The sequence below is a fragment of the Euprymna scolopes genome, chromosome 31 (assembly GCF_053919585.1).
Source record: "Euprymna scolopes isolate OS-2025 chromosome 31, ASM5391958v1, whole genome shotgun sequence".
In the NCBI taxonomy this organism is placed as follows: Eukaryota; Metazoa; Mollusca; class Cephalopoda; order Sepiida; family Sepiolidae; genus Euprymna; species Euprymna scolopes.
In genome coordinates, this window is record NC_136512.1 from 13,875,915 (window position 1) to 13,892,061 (window position 16,147).

Sequence of the window (16,147 nt, forward strand, 5' to 3'; positions counted from 1 at the left end):
GACTCTAGTATATATCCGATACAGTGACACAGTTAATCAACCGAGAACCACATCACTCTATTTATATAAGCATATAAAATATCAACGGATACACACTCGAGAGTCAAAACAATGAAAAGAATATGCTATTGTCCTCGTCATCAATCCTTGGACTTGATCTTGGCCAACCATTATAATCCTCTCCTGATCACAGTGAACCGATCCTCTTTTTAGCCAGTTTATAGAGCTTTCTTTATCTATCTAGTCCCGAGTAAATTCGTACAGAAAATACTTGACACATTGTTGGTTGGCTCATTCTTCCAGTTTATACTCCTGGATTAATTCATCCAGAAATTACTTGGCATGCTGTTGGTTAGTTCATTATCCCAGTTTTTGCAATGGTATATCTTGGAATATCTTTGGTGACTCTTTGGGTTATTTCCATAGCAGACTTGTGCTCTGATTCCGTCTTATTTGTAATAACTTTCTAGACTTTTTCGTATGGGCACTTTTATTGATAGTACATACATGGATCTCTAGTCTCCTTCTAAGTAATCTCCTCCGGCTGCAATGCACTTGTTGCACCATTCCAACAACTGGAAAGCCCCTATAGAAGTTCTCTTGTGTAAGCATATCAATGACTCCCGTCACAGCCTCTTTCATCTCAATTGTCTTATAACAGCCTTTTGGAGACACTGACTTCTAAGGTTGCTTCTTTCTCCTTCTTATGCCATAGCACTAAGTCAGGTCTAATAGTTCCCTTTTCTAGGAAAGTAGCTGTTGGAATTGCATAGTCATAGTCACAGTGGATGGTGCATGACTTACTTCCAACTGTTTTTTCTGGTGTATGCTCCCAGAACTTGCTGCTGCATTCAATATTCAACCTTCTTACAAATCTTCCAGTAGAGATGTTTTCACACTATTGTGTCGGGACGTATAGTAGCCATTCCCCAGTAGAATCTTACAGTTGGTTGTCAGGTGGCTTACACACTCTACTTCTGTGTGGCTTACACTCTCTACTTCTGTGTGGCAGAAGTTGCACTTGTCATTGCCGAGACCACTCATCTTTCTAAAAGCATTGATCATCAATCCTTGATCTTGAGCACTCGGCAGCCATTATAATCCTCTTCTGATCATAGAGAAGCGATCTTTTTTTTTTTTTTTTTTTTTTTTAGCCAATCTATGGAGCTTTTTTTATCTATAGAACCCTGGGTAAATTCACCCAGAAAATACTTAACAGGCTAGCGGTTGGCCCATTCTTCCAGTTTTTTGCAATGGAAGTTCTTGGTGTATATTTGGCGACTCTTTGGGCTATTTCCGTAGCAGACTTGTTTTCTGATTTTGTCCCATTTGTAAGACAGTTTTTTCCAAAATGTTTGGCCAATTTTGCCATGGAGGTTATTCTGCTGGCTCTTGTTTCGTGATGTTGATATACAAACTTGAGATTTGATTTTTGGAGCTCATCATATATTGGTCAGGGCTCACAATACTGGCATGATGTTGATGGTAAATTTCTGAGAGACCCATGCCTCCATTCTTCTTGGTAGACACCGGTCTTGTATGTTATGCTGTTCCGTGTCAACGTTTTGCTTGTTTTAGTGTCTAGCTTGTTTATGTTCTTTTCTGGCCAAAACTGTATGTTATCGTATGCATATCTAGTTGGTTAATAGCAGTTAGCTTGATTTTGTTTGGAAGCTCTGTTTTATAGATTTTCTTTAAACACTAGCAGGGATGTCTGGCGTTACCCAGGTGTTTGAAGGTGTAAAAGAAAAAAAAAGTGATAGTATGTAGGCAGACTCGAACCCGTGATGCGAAAGCGGAGAAGAAAGTGAAAGAAAACCTGGCATCATATGACGCCAGTAGAAGTGAAAAGCATTCAAATTTATCGAGGTCAGTCAAAAAGTTAAGAATCACGCAGGTGCAGAAATGTACGTCGGCTGAAGGACAGTTAAGCTCCCCCAGCCCCGTTTCATTTATTTGTTAACCCACGATGTTGGGGAAACCAAGCCCCCCCCCCCACCCACAAAAAAAAAAAAAAAAAAAGGGGGGGAAATCTCAAATAACAATTGTTTGATATGAAGGGTTTTCCCAACATCGATCAAAGCTAATTGCTTTCAAGAAGTGCTCGCTTTATTTATACGGAAAACACAAACATGTGAAAGGACGGAATTTTATAATAGCAATTGTCTGATATGAAGGATTATTGATCAAAGTTAATTGCTTTCAAGACATTCCTGGCAGGAAAGTCAGGCGGCTTACTTCGCTTTGTTTATACAAAAAAGATGCGAAAGGACAGAATAGAGGGAATTTTATTAAAGTCGATCAAAATAAATGTAAAGATGATGTCCATTCGCAACTCAGATATTATAATCTAGGTAGTATATAAAAAGTTCTAAAAAATAATACCCCCCCCCTCGAAAAAAAGCCTTTCTTGGGCATACAAAATATGCGCCGCTGTTTTGCCTTTTATATATATATACTGGACTACCCGTGACCTGTTGGGTCAGTATGTTATATTAGCTCTGGAATTAATCTACGAGTGTGACACTTGCGACGTAAAGAAAATAGTTTTTTGTGACATAACAGAAACATTTCTATAAAAGTATATTAAAATGAAAAAAGAATATAGATAGATTTCTATGAATCGTTCTGTTTATAATTGTTTATTTTTGAAAAAAAAAAAAAAAAAAAAAAAAAAAAAACTTATAGTCATTAATTTATAAGTGGTTTGCCATACTTATAGTGCACCATAATACTTAAAGTTAAATTAAAATTTTGATATATCTTAATTTAAACGCAAAAAAAAAAAAAATAATAATTGGGACGCTGAAAACGTACACAGAAAAAAATATGTTTTATTGTCGGTCATTATTTATTTGTAATGCAAATTAAAAAAAAAATTGGGAGGTTATTTATTTATGTTGGCAGTGTAGAAAATGTATGAATGTTTTTTTAAGAAAAGTGTATTAAAAAAATGGAGAATAAATTTAAAAAAAAATGAAGGTGGTGGATAAATTGCCGTTGTAAAATGCTCTTATAGTTGTCAATGGGTTAAAGTAGATGTATTTGTAAAAACATTGCGTTAAAATAACTTAAAGGTAATACGTAAATGAACAATGTAAAAAAAAAAATAAAATAAAAAAATTTAAAAAATGCAAGTATTAACAATTGTTCATTTGGATAATTTCAACGCGAAAAAAAAAAAAAAAAAAAAAAAAAAAAAAAAAAACAATTGAGACGCTGAAAACGTACACAGTAAAACAATGTTTTATTGTCGCGTTGATTATTTGTTTCTGTACGCATGCACAACCGGAAGTCGTAAACCGGATGTTGGGTTACAACACCCATTACAAGGTCATTTGAGTTTCATAATTATATAGATAGATAGATAGATATGATGAATATATTCACTTCCAATCTTTTCTCTCATCTTGGCATCCTGAATGGAATAGTTTTCTTCTATGCAAAGATATTTGTATTGCTCCTGCTGTTCTAGGTACTTGATGACACTATCTTCATATTTTCTAGTTGGACCTTTGATGGAGCACTTACCACATTTGTCCAAACTTCATTCCAGTATCTTTTGGAGAAGTTATATACAACTTGCAAGAGTCGGCATTTGAGCTCGCATACAGCTTGAGGTTATACAACAGTGGCGTAGCAACTATTTTTGCCACTTGGAGTGGTTGTAAGATTTGGCCTCCCACCCTCTGTTGGCTGTTGATAATCCCTTAACCGTTAAAACTCCAGAAAGTCCTCGAAGTAGTTATTTGAAAAAACTGTTTTAAAACAGTATTACACACATAAAAAGTATTTCGCGCTTAAAAACTCATTTTGGTATAAAATTTCAAATTTTTTGTTAGCCTTTTATTTTAATTTTTTCTATTTTCTATTTTTACTCCCTCAAAATGCTGCTCCATGGCATGTGCCAGCTGGGTCGGACCGCCCTCCCTTTTTTTTTTTTTTTACACCAACATTCCATGAACAAAGCTTCTTTCTTAGAACTGCATGCCTGTGGAACTCTGTTCCATCTGCCTGCTTCCCACCGGACTACAACTTGGATGTCTTCAAGTCCAACGTTAACAAATTCCTAATGAACCGCCCCCTTAAGTAAACACTTCATCAAATCTCCACACTAACGTAATGTACTTGCAATAACCCTCATCCCTGAGTGGCTTCCGGGCCTTGATAAGTGATCACTGTAAAAAAAAACAAAAAAAACAAAAAACAAAAAAACATGAGACACTCAAAATACAATTGCAAATTGATAAATCTAAAATTTCAATGTAAATTTCTATCACCCTCGACTTACATGGCAAGTGAAGTTTCATTTTTTTTTTTTTTTTGCCAAATTAACAGAATTGAATTAGCAGAAACGTTTAAACATGAAACTAACCAAGATGAGATTTTTATATCACCAAGATCCTCTTCCCCCTTAGCTGAAATCGAACCCAAAACCTAAAGACAGAGAGTCAAGTGCAACAACCATTAGACCAGCTTGCCAAGTCTTTAAAGTGTTTTAAAACCTACTTATTCTTAACAAAGAAGTAGCCATGTTTCACAACCGCGCATGAAACAATTGACAAATAGATAAAAAGTCCGATGAACAAGTACAAATTTTTCGATTTTGACCCCTTAGCAGTCCTTTTTTCTAGATAAAAACTGATTAAAAAATTTTCCATATGTCCGAGTACTATATATACCAAATTTCAAGGCTGTAGATCAAAAATTTGTTGAGTATATAGGTTGAGAAGTGTCCTCACACACATTCTCACTTTTATAGATTTATAAATTAGTTACAACCTATATATCTATAAAAGTGAAATTGTCTCTGTGAGTGTGTACATTTCCCTACCAAACTACTCTGTCAATTTTCAGTCTACAGACTCGAGATTTGACATAAGAGGTATTAAGATGTGGGAAAATCTTTTAAATCAGTTTTTGGCTAGAAATTTGGCTGTCAAGGCGTCAAAGTTCAACGATTTGACCATTGAAAACTCTACCAAACCCCTCTGCCAATTTTGGGTCTAAACACTTGAAATTTTAGAAATGGGTTCCTTGGAATGGATCAAACTTTTTAACTTGATTTGAGCCCCAAAAAAATGTTAAGGGGTCAAAATTAGGATCAAAGTTTTAAAAAATTTGACCTCGCAGCCAATTTTTAGTCTAAACATTTTAAAATTTTAGATACTTGGATATGAGTCAAACTTTAAGTATATATATATATATATATTATATGCACATAAGGTTATGAACAGTACATAGGGATCGAGCAAAGCTGAGCTGACCTGCTAGTGGAACAATAAAAACAAATTTATGCAAAACATTACCCCGATGGATGTAATAGGAATCCAGGCTGAAAAAAAAAAAAAAAAAAAAAAAAAAAAAAGCACTTGTACAGTTTAATCAAGACATGAAAAAAAAAAAAAGAAAAAAAAAGGCTATATTGTACGTATCCGTTTTGGACTGAAGATCTCAAAAAAAAAAAAAAAAAAAAAAAAAAAAAAAAATTTTCACTTAATTTGATAGAGTAATTTTTTTTTTAGACATCTTGGAATTTTTTTAATATGCTACAGGGAGATAAATCAATGTAAAGCGCCAGCACTTCCTCCCCATCTTTAATATCAGCTTTCCTTTCTACTTGATGAAATTAAGTGAAATTTTTTTTTTTTTTTTTTTTCGGAGAACTCCATTCCATAACGGATACGTACAATTTAAACTTTTTTTAAATATTTTCATTTTTTAATGTCTTGATTAAACTGTACAAGTACAAAAAAAAAAAAATTATATATCTATATATATAAAAGCGAAAATGTATGTATGTATGTTTGTTTTGATGTCTGCTAAAAACTTTCGACAGACGCAATGAAAATTCACGAACTCGGTATCACATCGAAGCTCCATCCTTTGCTCGAAAAATTGGCCAAAAACGTTAACTTTTTCACCCCGAAATCAATAATTTTCGACAGGGGGGGGGGGGTCAATAAAAAACGGTCCTCTCGTGACAATGACCGATTCTACGCATGTGTCAGATGACGTCGTGACCTGATTTACTTTAAATAGTTGAAAAACCGAGCAAATTTCATGTACGTCGCGTTAGCTCAGTTGGTTCATTATCTAAACATTTTGGGTTCAAATCGTGGTGTGAGATGTTTTTTTTTTTTTCCCGATTTTTTAAATTTAAATATTGAACCAGTGTTATTTAAGCTATTTTTCACGTAACGTTCGTTTTTCTTTTACTTCGCTTATTCTTAGCGACACCCAAAAAAAACGCACCAACACACACCTCCAAACACCCGGGCAACGCCGGGTACCCCACTAGTATAATAATATATCTCAGAGAATCCAAATGGCCTAAACAATTCTCAAAAAATTACATTGGCAACCATTGTCATGCACGTGGAAAAAGAATTGAAAAAAAATAAATAAATAAATAAAAAATAAAAACATAAATAAATAAAATTAAGACATTTATTATTTTGTTATCACAATAAAATGGTTTTGTATCAAATTTGATCTGACGATAATATTCCTCTGATAAAGCGTTGCCAAGCAAAGGACGCTCTGATCACTTGGGAAGTGTTCAACCGCCACCCAGAATTTCATCTCGTAAATGGTCGATGAATATGATACCAGTTTTAATTAATGAGGTCAAATTGTATCCACAAATGTAAAAAGAAGTCACGCCCTCCTTTACGTATGAGTAGAAGACTCGAAAACGGAAGCTTTCGGATTTCCCTTCAACCGTGGCAGACTACTTGAATTCCGTTTTCGACTCCTCTAGTAAACATTAGTTGAAAGAAGATCTTCAGAAAGAGTTTTACCAACACGAATCTGCTCGCTAGGCATAAGAAAATTCTCTACCCATTCATATTAATTTATTTTTTATTTTTTTTATTTATTGTTTTGGGCAGGAAGGTACGAGCAATGGTGTTATAAGTTGTTGAATAGTATTAATGATATTTTGTTTTGTCTCTTTAGCAAAAAAAAAAAAATGTTGATAGCTTTTTTTGTTTGTTTCAACCATCATTTAGGACGACAATTTGCTTTGTATTGTCAAAATGGCTGTCTTAATGAATTGGAGCCGTCGATGCAACTTTGTGAAAGACATGGCGGTGACCTGCAGCTTTTTATCGATCGGCAAGATGGTGATCATCCACCAGACCCAGGACGGACCATTGGGCGAGTCAAGTTCCGCCTCGTCCGGAATCGGCAGAGGGCCGTAGTGATCAATGATTCTCCTCAAATTCTCCGCAAGGATGCAATTCAGCCATTGTTTGCACATCAGGTACACTTCTTGCTCAAGTTCTAACAAATCTACAAAAAAATAAAAATAAAAATAAAAAAATAAAGGATAGAAATTTTTAAAAATTACAAATTTTTAGCAATGGTAGAAAAGAGGATAAACCAGGGTTGTCAAAAGTATCGATATTTTGATAAATCTTTTAAAACGATGCAATGTAGATTTATATGCTCAATACAAAATCCGTATAAATTTAAAATTGTGTTTTTCTTTCTATCCTTATCACATTTGAGTTTTCCATTGCATTTGAATACTTACCTGGAATCAAGACTTTTTGAGGTATTGACATAAGTATCGGAAAAATCTGAGCTGATTTCTGATTCCAAAAATGTATTCTTAAAAAAATAAAAATTTTGTTTTTTGAAAACTTCATTTTCTATTCTCGTACTAATGATAAAAATGATAAACGTTTATGGATTTTAGACTAGCAGTAAAACTAAAATCTATAGATCAGAATAACAAATTTAGATAAAAATTACACCTCAAAAAGTAATAGCTAGATTGGAGAAAGTTTACAAGGAATATCAAATTCACAAGTGGTCCCTACTTGCATGATCAAGGTAAAGTGACATGCAGTGCCTAGCATTCCCAAATGGTACTGGCCAGGCTCCATGTCGCCTAACTTTGGTGATCTAATGCGAACTGGTGTGAATGCGATTATTAAAAATCGAAACATTTTTATCATTAGCAACCAAAATAGAAAATAGAAATAAATGTTTGATTTTAAAACTGCTAGTGAAACTAAGATTTATATAACACTAGCGGGGGTGCTCGGCGTTGCCCAGGTGTTTGTGCGAAAAAAAAAAAAAAAGTGTTAGTAGGCAGGCAGGCTCAAACTCATGACACGAAGGCAGAAAAGAAAGTAAAAGAAAACCTGAGAGTTTAGCGGAAGTGTAAAGTCTTTAAATTTAGCGATGAAAAAGAAATGAATGAGTTGGGGTCAAGTAAAGAATCACGTAGGCGCAGAAATGAACGTCTGGCTGTAGGCCAGTTAAGCTTTCAGCTTCTACCCCGTACTTGTTTCCCCACGATGTTGGGGAAAACAAGCTCCCCTCAAAAAGGGAAAACTCTGGCAGTTCCCAAATGAATAGCAATTGTCAGATATGAAGGATTCTATAATCTAGGGAATCTAATCTGAGATTCTATAATCTATGAAACTTCTCCAAAATAGTAACCTTGTCGAGAAGCCTAGCGAAAAAAGACTTTTTTGGACATACAAAGCACACGCCCACTTTTCCACTTATACTATAGATAACGAATTTAGCTAAAAATGACGCCAGAATAAAATGGTAAAAATTCACAAACAAATAAAAAGAATAATTTATTTATTTATTTGCGGACTATTATCCTCATCTTTAACTACTATAACGATATAAACATGACGATAATCGTCCACAAATAAATAAATAAAATATATAATTCATCTCCAAGTATTCTAATAATTAAATAATGAATAAAAAGAAAAACAAATAAAATGACCGGTTTTTTGTTCGTTTTTCTCGGGGGAAAAAAAACAAACAAACAAAAAAAAAAACGGCCATTTTGTATTTATTTACAATATTTTCATTTTTAAAAATGTTATTTTTTTTTTTTTCTATTTTACTTCTAAAAATGTCCTGATAGTTTTTTTTTTGTTGTTGTTTTTTTACAGCGAAAAAACGATTTGTTACGATACCAAGCAAAAGGTTCGATTTTTACGAAGAAAAGATAGGGAGGCAGTGTCAGCGCTTTAACTTGAGTATTCTCCCCTTGCATGTTCAAAAATTCAAAAAGATGGCTACCTTCAACGTGCTGTCATAAAAACGTCTTTCCGCTGTAAAAAAAAACAAAAAAACTACTCGATCAAATTAAGTGAATTTATTTTTTCGGAGATCTTCAGTTCAAAACTGATACGTACAATATAACCGTTTTTCGACATTTTCACTTTTTTAATGTCTTGATTAAACTGTACAAGTACCCCAAAAGCCAAATAACATTGTCAACTTATGCCGAACTACTGCTAATCAGCTTTGTTTTAAAAAGATAAATAAATCTTTAGTTGGTTAATTACTTCCAATGAATTATAGGAAGAAATAGAAATATTTACTCGTGTAATAAACGTCTTAAACAAGTGTTTTTGTACTTTTGCAAAAATATATGCACATATTGCACTAGTTTTTATGTTAACCTGAAAAATTAAAATTAACAAATCTAAAATGAAATATCTTGAAATTTAAAAAAGAAACGGAATCAGTAATTCTATTGGAATTGGGAAAAATATTGGAATCGACCCATCACTAGTTTTCTCCTTATGTCTTTGTTACTAGCTCGGCCCATTGATCTCTCTTCCCTATTTCCTAACTGGATTTTTGACATAGCTTCTGGTGTGATTAACAAGACTAACCCATCTTTTTTTCTGTTGCACACAGTCTACTGAGGTATGCACCTTATAGGGTCCATTTACAGGTGGTGTTATTATGGGATATTATTTATAGGGTCCATTTACAGGTGGCATTATTATGGGACGATTTTTATAGGGTCCATTTACAGGTGGCATTATTATGGGACGATTTTTATAGGGTCCATTTACAGGTGGCATTATCATGGGACGATTTTTATTGGGTCCATTTACAGGTGGCATTATTATGGGACGATTTTTATAGGGTCCATTTACAGGTGGTGATACTGGACATTTTTTTATAGGGTCCATTTACAGAGCATAAAAAAATCTTACCTGCACGTTCATTACTTTCGATCGGGTCATCCTTCAGAAAAGAAACTGTTGCAATATTGTAACCGTCTTTGGTTCCCTTTTCTATAACTTTGAAGCGTCTATCACCAACCGTGTCCAACAATGAACGGCCGTCATCCAAAATTTGTACATTCTTGATTTTTAGCATGCAACCATATTCAGAGTAAACGCTGAAAAAAAAAAAAAAAAAAAAAAAAACATTTTTCAATAAAATAAAAATTAAATTAAGAAAAAACCTGAAATATTAAAATCTTAAAATAATGTAAAAGGAAAAAATATAAAATACACTTTTTTTGTAGCTGAAATGTCAAACCACTTGAAAACCTAGAAAAATTAATGTCTCCGCCAGATATAAGCCCACCTGGTCAGTAAGTTTTTATGTCCAGTGATAAAACAGCTTAGCCTTTTCAAGTAAGCTGGTATTGTAGTCTAGCTTCAATGACAAATATTTCTCTCTCTCACACACATCTATAATATAAAGCTGAACGTCTGTGTGTGTGTCTGGTCACTAATAGGCTCCTATATGGTTGACTATTATAGAAAACTGATCACATTTAATGATAGATGCATTGAGACACAGGAATAGGTATGTTTGGTCTGGCATAATGATGATTAATTACAATTGTGGGGTCTGCATACGCGCCTGGTCCACAAAGTATGGAAATAAAAAATTTAAAATTAAAAACAAACGTTTACAAGTGTTTTGATATAGATGTACATAATACTTTGATAAGTATGTTTTAACTTAAATAGGGATGGTATAATAAAATTGTGAGGTCTGCGTTCGCGCCTGACCTCCATAGAATGGAGATAGGCACAAACTTTAATAAAGACTTTTCATATCTATCTGTGTAAGTATACTTTGATAATTATGTTTCAGTTTGAAGAAATATGGTATAATAAAATTATGGGGTGTTCATTTGTGCCTGACCTCCATAGAATGGAAATATGTTACAAAATTTAACAAGCTTTTTTAATATAGATCCACAGAATATTGTGATAAGTGTTTCAGTGTGAACAGGTATGGTATAATAAATTATGGGGTTTATCTATTTTATTTTTACTTTCATTATATAATTTTGCTTTGGTTTTGATACACCCAAATTCGAAACTATCTCTTTACAACCCTTCCTTTTCATAACCTATCATACTTTCATAAATCAGAGTCCATTTTCTGTAGGCCGTTTTTGAACCCAGTCAACGACGGGTACTTTTGCTAGTGTGTGTGTGTGTATATATATATATATATGATGAGAATAATGGAAATAGTATTCGTCGTAACGCTCGACGACTTCCGTGCGTGCACATGTCAATTTGGTTCTTACGTATTAAGTATACTTACGCAGATAGATATGAAAAGTCTTTATTAAATTTGTGCCTATTTCCATTCTATGGAGGCCAGGCGCGAACGCAGACCCCCACAATTTTAATGAACCACCGTTCTGCAGAATCAAACATACCCATTCCTGTGTCTCGATACATCTTCTATCATTATATGTAATCAGTTTTTTAAAATAGTCAACCATATAGGAACCTATTCGTGACCAGACACACACACACACGAGATTCATATTTCTGTGGGGTCTCAAAGACAGACAAATCTTTGAGCCGTAAGCTGATGGACTGTTTGTGTTTGATTGGATGGTTGGTTGGTTGTTTTACGGCATATCAACCCTTTTCGGGTTATTTAATGCCGAATCCAAAGATTTTGAAAAAAATTTTTTTTAATAGAATATATTTGCTGTTTTCACCTCGGTTTCTATTTAACCCATAGTTGGAACCCTAACAGGTATACTACCACTCCGGGTCAGAGTGGACCTGGGAGCAATGGTAATTAAAGGGTGGCTCTACACTCCCCAAAGCCCACAAGCTGGGGCCTCACCACTGGATATAGTTTAAGGTCATATCCAGGACCCCTGTGTTTGATTGGAAGATGAATTAATTTAACTTTTGAAATGACGATTAATAATTGTTATTAGTCTAACTACTATTCTCATCTTTAGTTTTATTCACACAACATTTCGACCAATGTAACCTCAGGCCTTCTCCAGTTGTATCTTCTCGAACCTGGGAAACTTTCTGTCAAACTCAAGAATCTGTTTGGAAATTCAAACGGAACCCTTTATTTAATCTATGCGGGTATCATACTCTCGTTCCGTCAGTCATGACCAGGTAAAAGTCTTACTACTGTACTGGAGCAGCATTCATCCTAGGTGGTTGAAACAGCTTACTCTGAAGGAGAAAGTTTCAAGGGAGTATGAAATTCACAAGCGGTCCTCAATCGCATGTATGTCTGTTGGAGGAGATGACGGTAGGCTTTTATAGGAAAATGTTGACATCCTCCTACATACAGCGCCTGGTATTCTTAAATGGTCACCCATCTGGTACTGGCCAGGCTCAACATTGCTTAGCTTTGGTGATGCAATAAAAACAGGTGTGTCTATGCAATTGTGCTGTATAAAGTAGTCTTAGGTGATTCAGAATTGTGTTCTTAGTTTCGCCCGCACTAAAGATAGAACCTTCAATCTCTGGAGGAGTTTCGCTTACAACTGCATTTTATCTAGTAATTTGTCTGTTATGACATTAGTCCTTGAAGGTTAGAGGTCACATCGACTGAAACGTTGTGCAAATAACATTCAAGATGAGAATAGTGTTTATCCTGATTTGATATTTCGGTTATAAAACTTTCTGAAAAGTTGTAAGTAACTGATTTCTATATAATTTTGTTTGTCTATACTTTGCGATAACTCTTGGGTGTGTCCCAAGGGCTCTTTTAAGGCTAATAAAACACTCCATTTTTGGAACTATTTTACCATATTTGTCCAAAATGTTCTGTGTATATCTATTTAGCAGTTTTGCATGGTGCTGAACTCAAATTTAAATATGTTAAGGCCTTGGGCATGTTGAGGGCTAAGTGGGGTGTGGGTGGGGTGTGGGGCAAATGACGGCTTTAGTCATTTCTTTTTAGCATGGTGCAGAATCCAAATTTACGTATGTTAAGGCCTAAAACTGCACTGTTTGTTCATTTTCACCAGTATTTGACGTCCCCTGAGGACTAGTGGGGTAAAATGGAGTGGCGGAGGGGGTGGGCAAATGCTGAACTTAGTAATTTTTTTTATGCCTCGTTCACTGTACACTCAGGGGGACTATGCATACTTCACTTGTTTATCTTTTTAAACGGAATCTGTTTTGAAAGAAGATCCTTTTGTTACAGCAGTGACAGAGACCACATCATTGACACTAAGGTCGGTGTCAAGATCAAGCATCAAACAACAAATTCAAACAAAAACAAGAGGATGATCACGGCCTGTGGAGTGAATTCAGAGACAATTTCACTGACAACATTGTGCCAGACTAATACAAGTGCATAACAAAAATGAGAACTGAGCTTTGAAACAGGATATGAATATAAACACTTGTGGGTAAATTAGATAATAAAAAAAAAAGAAAGAAAAGCCACCATTAGTGAAGTTCATCATATGTACTCACCCACATTGGATTGGAGTTGTCATGCCGAACTGGTTAGATCCGCACTCCATGCACCGCCGGATCATCAACCGATAACGTGGTTCAAAAATGTGCAATGGACACCGAATTGTTGGACAAGCGAAAGTGCACACAAATACGGGAATTTCACAATTATCCTCAACCCTAACAAAAGCAACAAAAAAAAATAAAATAAAATAAAATAAAATAAAAAAAAAAAAATTTTTTAAAAATAAAAAAATAAATAAATAAAATGTTAATAGTGAAAATGATATGCTTTGGTGTAAAAGAGGGAGAAAAAAATGGAAAAAAGGGATAAGGAAAAGAAACAAGGAAAAGAAAAAAGAAAAGGAAAAAATGATAAAGAAAAAAGGAATAGAAAAGGAAAAAGAAAAAAGGAAAAAAGGAAAAAGAAAAGGAAAAGAAAAGGAAAATAGAAAAGGAAAAGAAAAAAGGAAAAGAAAAAAGGAAAAGAAAAAAGGAAAAGAAAAAAGGAAAAGAAAAAAGGAAAAGAAAAAAAGGAAAAGAAAAAAAAAAGGAAAAGAAAAAAAGGAAAAGAAAAAAGGAAAAGAAAAAAGGAAAAGAAAAGCCCTCAAAAATGGAAAAAAGTCAATTGGTGCTGACTGTAAAGGCATCACTTTTATTTTGCTTAGTTTATAGTCCTTAAAACCAAATTTATTCAAGTTGCTATGGACAATGGGGCTACAAAGCAGACTCAAATGCTCTTTTTGACACTAACCAAGTGAGGTGATGGAAATCAGGGTTTCTATCGAGACGCCATTTTTAGGTGCTAGAATATTTTGATAATGCAAAAATGATTCTATCACCTTCAATTATTATTTTATTATGCTCCTATAAATGTAAAATATTGATATTGTAATAGAAAAATATTTTCATAATATAATGCAATAATGTGTAAGTATTTAATTTGAGGTTATATCATTCTATAGCTTCATGACAATTTCAGAAAATAATAAATTTTGAACACGTTTCTAGGAATCTGAGACAATAGTAGAAGAAAAATAAAAACACCATCATAAAAGAAAAAAAAAAAAATCATTTCACTGACTGTGGTTGAATTTTTCTGTGTTTGACTTTGCACAGAGATTCAAACCATTAAATACTAAAAATTAGACACAGGAAAATCTAGCAGCAGATAGTGAAATCTGGTTGCCAAAGCAAATGACCATTAGCTGAAGTCAAGAAGCTTCCCCAAAGCAAATATTGTAATATATTGTAATAAAAAGATTTTTCAGAATATAATGCAATATGTTTTAGACAAGTATTTAATTTGAGGTTATATCGTTCTATGGCTTCATGACATTTTCAGAACAAAATAAATTTTGCACACGTTTCTGGGAATCTGAGACAATTACAGGTATTCTAATTCTAATGAAAAAAAGACTTCAAACTCGAAGCACAGAAAAATCCAACAATAGACAGTGAAATTTGGCTGCAAAAGCAAATACTCAATAGCTTCCCTAGCAATATTAAGCCCCTAACAACATATCAGGAAGAGACCAGATTGCAGCTGAGGACTGGAGGAGTAGAGATTGCTCCTTCTCCTATTGATATTTTCTGAGAGTCACCTTCTAAGTTCAGAAGCATCCTGGATTCAGTATAAAACATTCAACTGTCGAGACAGAGAATGTAGGGGGGAGGGGGCGATCAAAAGATGTGATAACAAGATTGAGTTACAAAGCCGACCCAATCATCTGGGAATGTAGAGAATAGGACTATGCGATGCAGTACTGCTTAGTACTCTTGCTACTACCAGTGCAGCTCAAAGGATCTGTCACATAACCACGTACTTAAAAAAAAAAGAAGACACACAAAGAGAATTTATTACTTTTACATACGCAAAATAAAAAAAAAAAAAAAAGATTTAAACTGGAAACTACTTACCGAGCTAATTTGGACATTTCTTCTTCATAGATTTGTTTCCGTCTTTCTAATTCTGTCGGAAAAAAACTCTTGACGATATTCTCAAGACATTCGGATATAGACCATTTCCGAGCAGCCAAATACTAGCAGAAAGCATAATAATAATAATAATAATAATGTCTTCATTTAATAATTTTTAAGCACAAAAATATACAAATACTATTCTGAGCAGAGATTTAAATAGAAGGTACTCTTTCATTCAACTCCATAATTTAATTATCTTCTATTATATAAAAAGGCAGTTGTCTATGTGTTTATATGTTCAGCTGAAACTAAAAAAATACAAAACAAATACACATAAAATTTATAGTTTCTGGATCAGCATTGCCTCAAATGTATATCTAAAATTTAAAAAACCTGATTAATTCTTTGGGAATAGAAATGACAAATTTCTTTAGCATATTAAAATGCATGTGAACAATGTAGCATCCAAAACAAATCTGTATCCTTTTAGTTAACTATTTTACATTCCAACAGTCTAAATTTTCAGAATAATCTTCACCTCATATGCAAATAGTTCTAGATTTGTACATGTTAATTGTGGTCGCTTATTCCTTTCTTTCTCTGCACTGTTACCATAGATAATTGAGCTATTTTAAATATACTCAAAGATTTTTAATTTAATTTAATTTTCTATTATTATTCAACTGAACAACATACTTATAATAATCCGAACTTTTTTGCTGCCAGTAAAAAAAAAAATG

At 33.8% G+C, this 16,147-nt stretch overlaps 1 protein-coding gene across 1 annotated transcript in view; it reads right to left on the bottom strand.

The window, feature by feature from the left end:
• Window positions 1-6,432: 6,432 nt before the first annotated feature.
• LOC145255630 (LON peptidase N-terminal domain and RING finger protein 3-like) overlaps window positions 6,433-16,147 on the bottom strand; it is a 73,241-nt gene continuing 63,526 nt past the window's right edge. The window contains exons 9-12 of the mRNA XM_080114157.1: window positions 15,405-15,526; window positions 13,503-13,664; window positions 9,996-10,183; window positions 6,433-7,296 (exon numbers count right to left, since the gene is read on the bottom strand). Coding sequence (XP_079970283.1) covers window positions 7,010-7,296; window positions 9,996-10,183; window positions 13,503-13,664; window positions 15,405-15,526 — 759 coding nt within the window. The 3' untranslated portion in view covers window positions 6,433-7,009. The remainder of the gene's footprint in view (window positions 7,297-9,995; window positions 10,184-13,502; window positions 13,665-15,404; window positions 15,527-16,147) is intronic.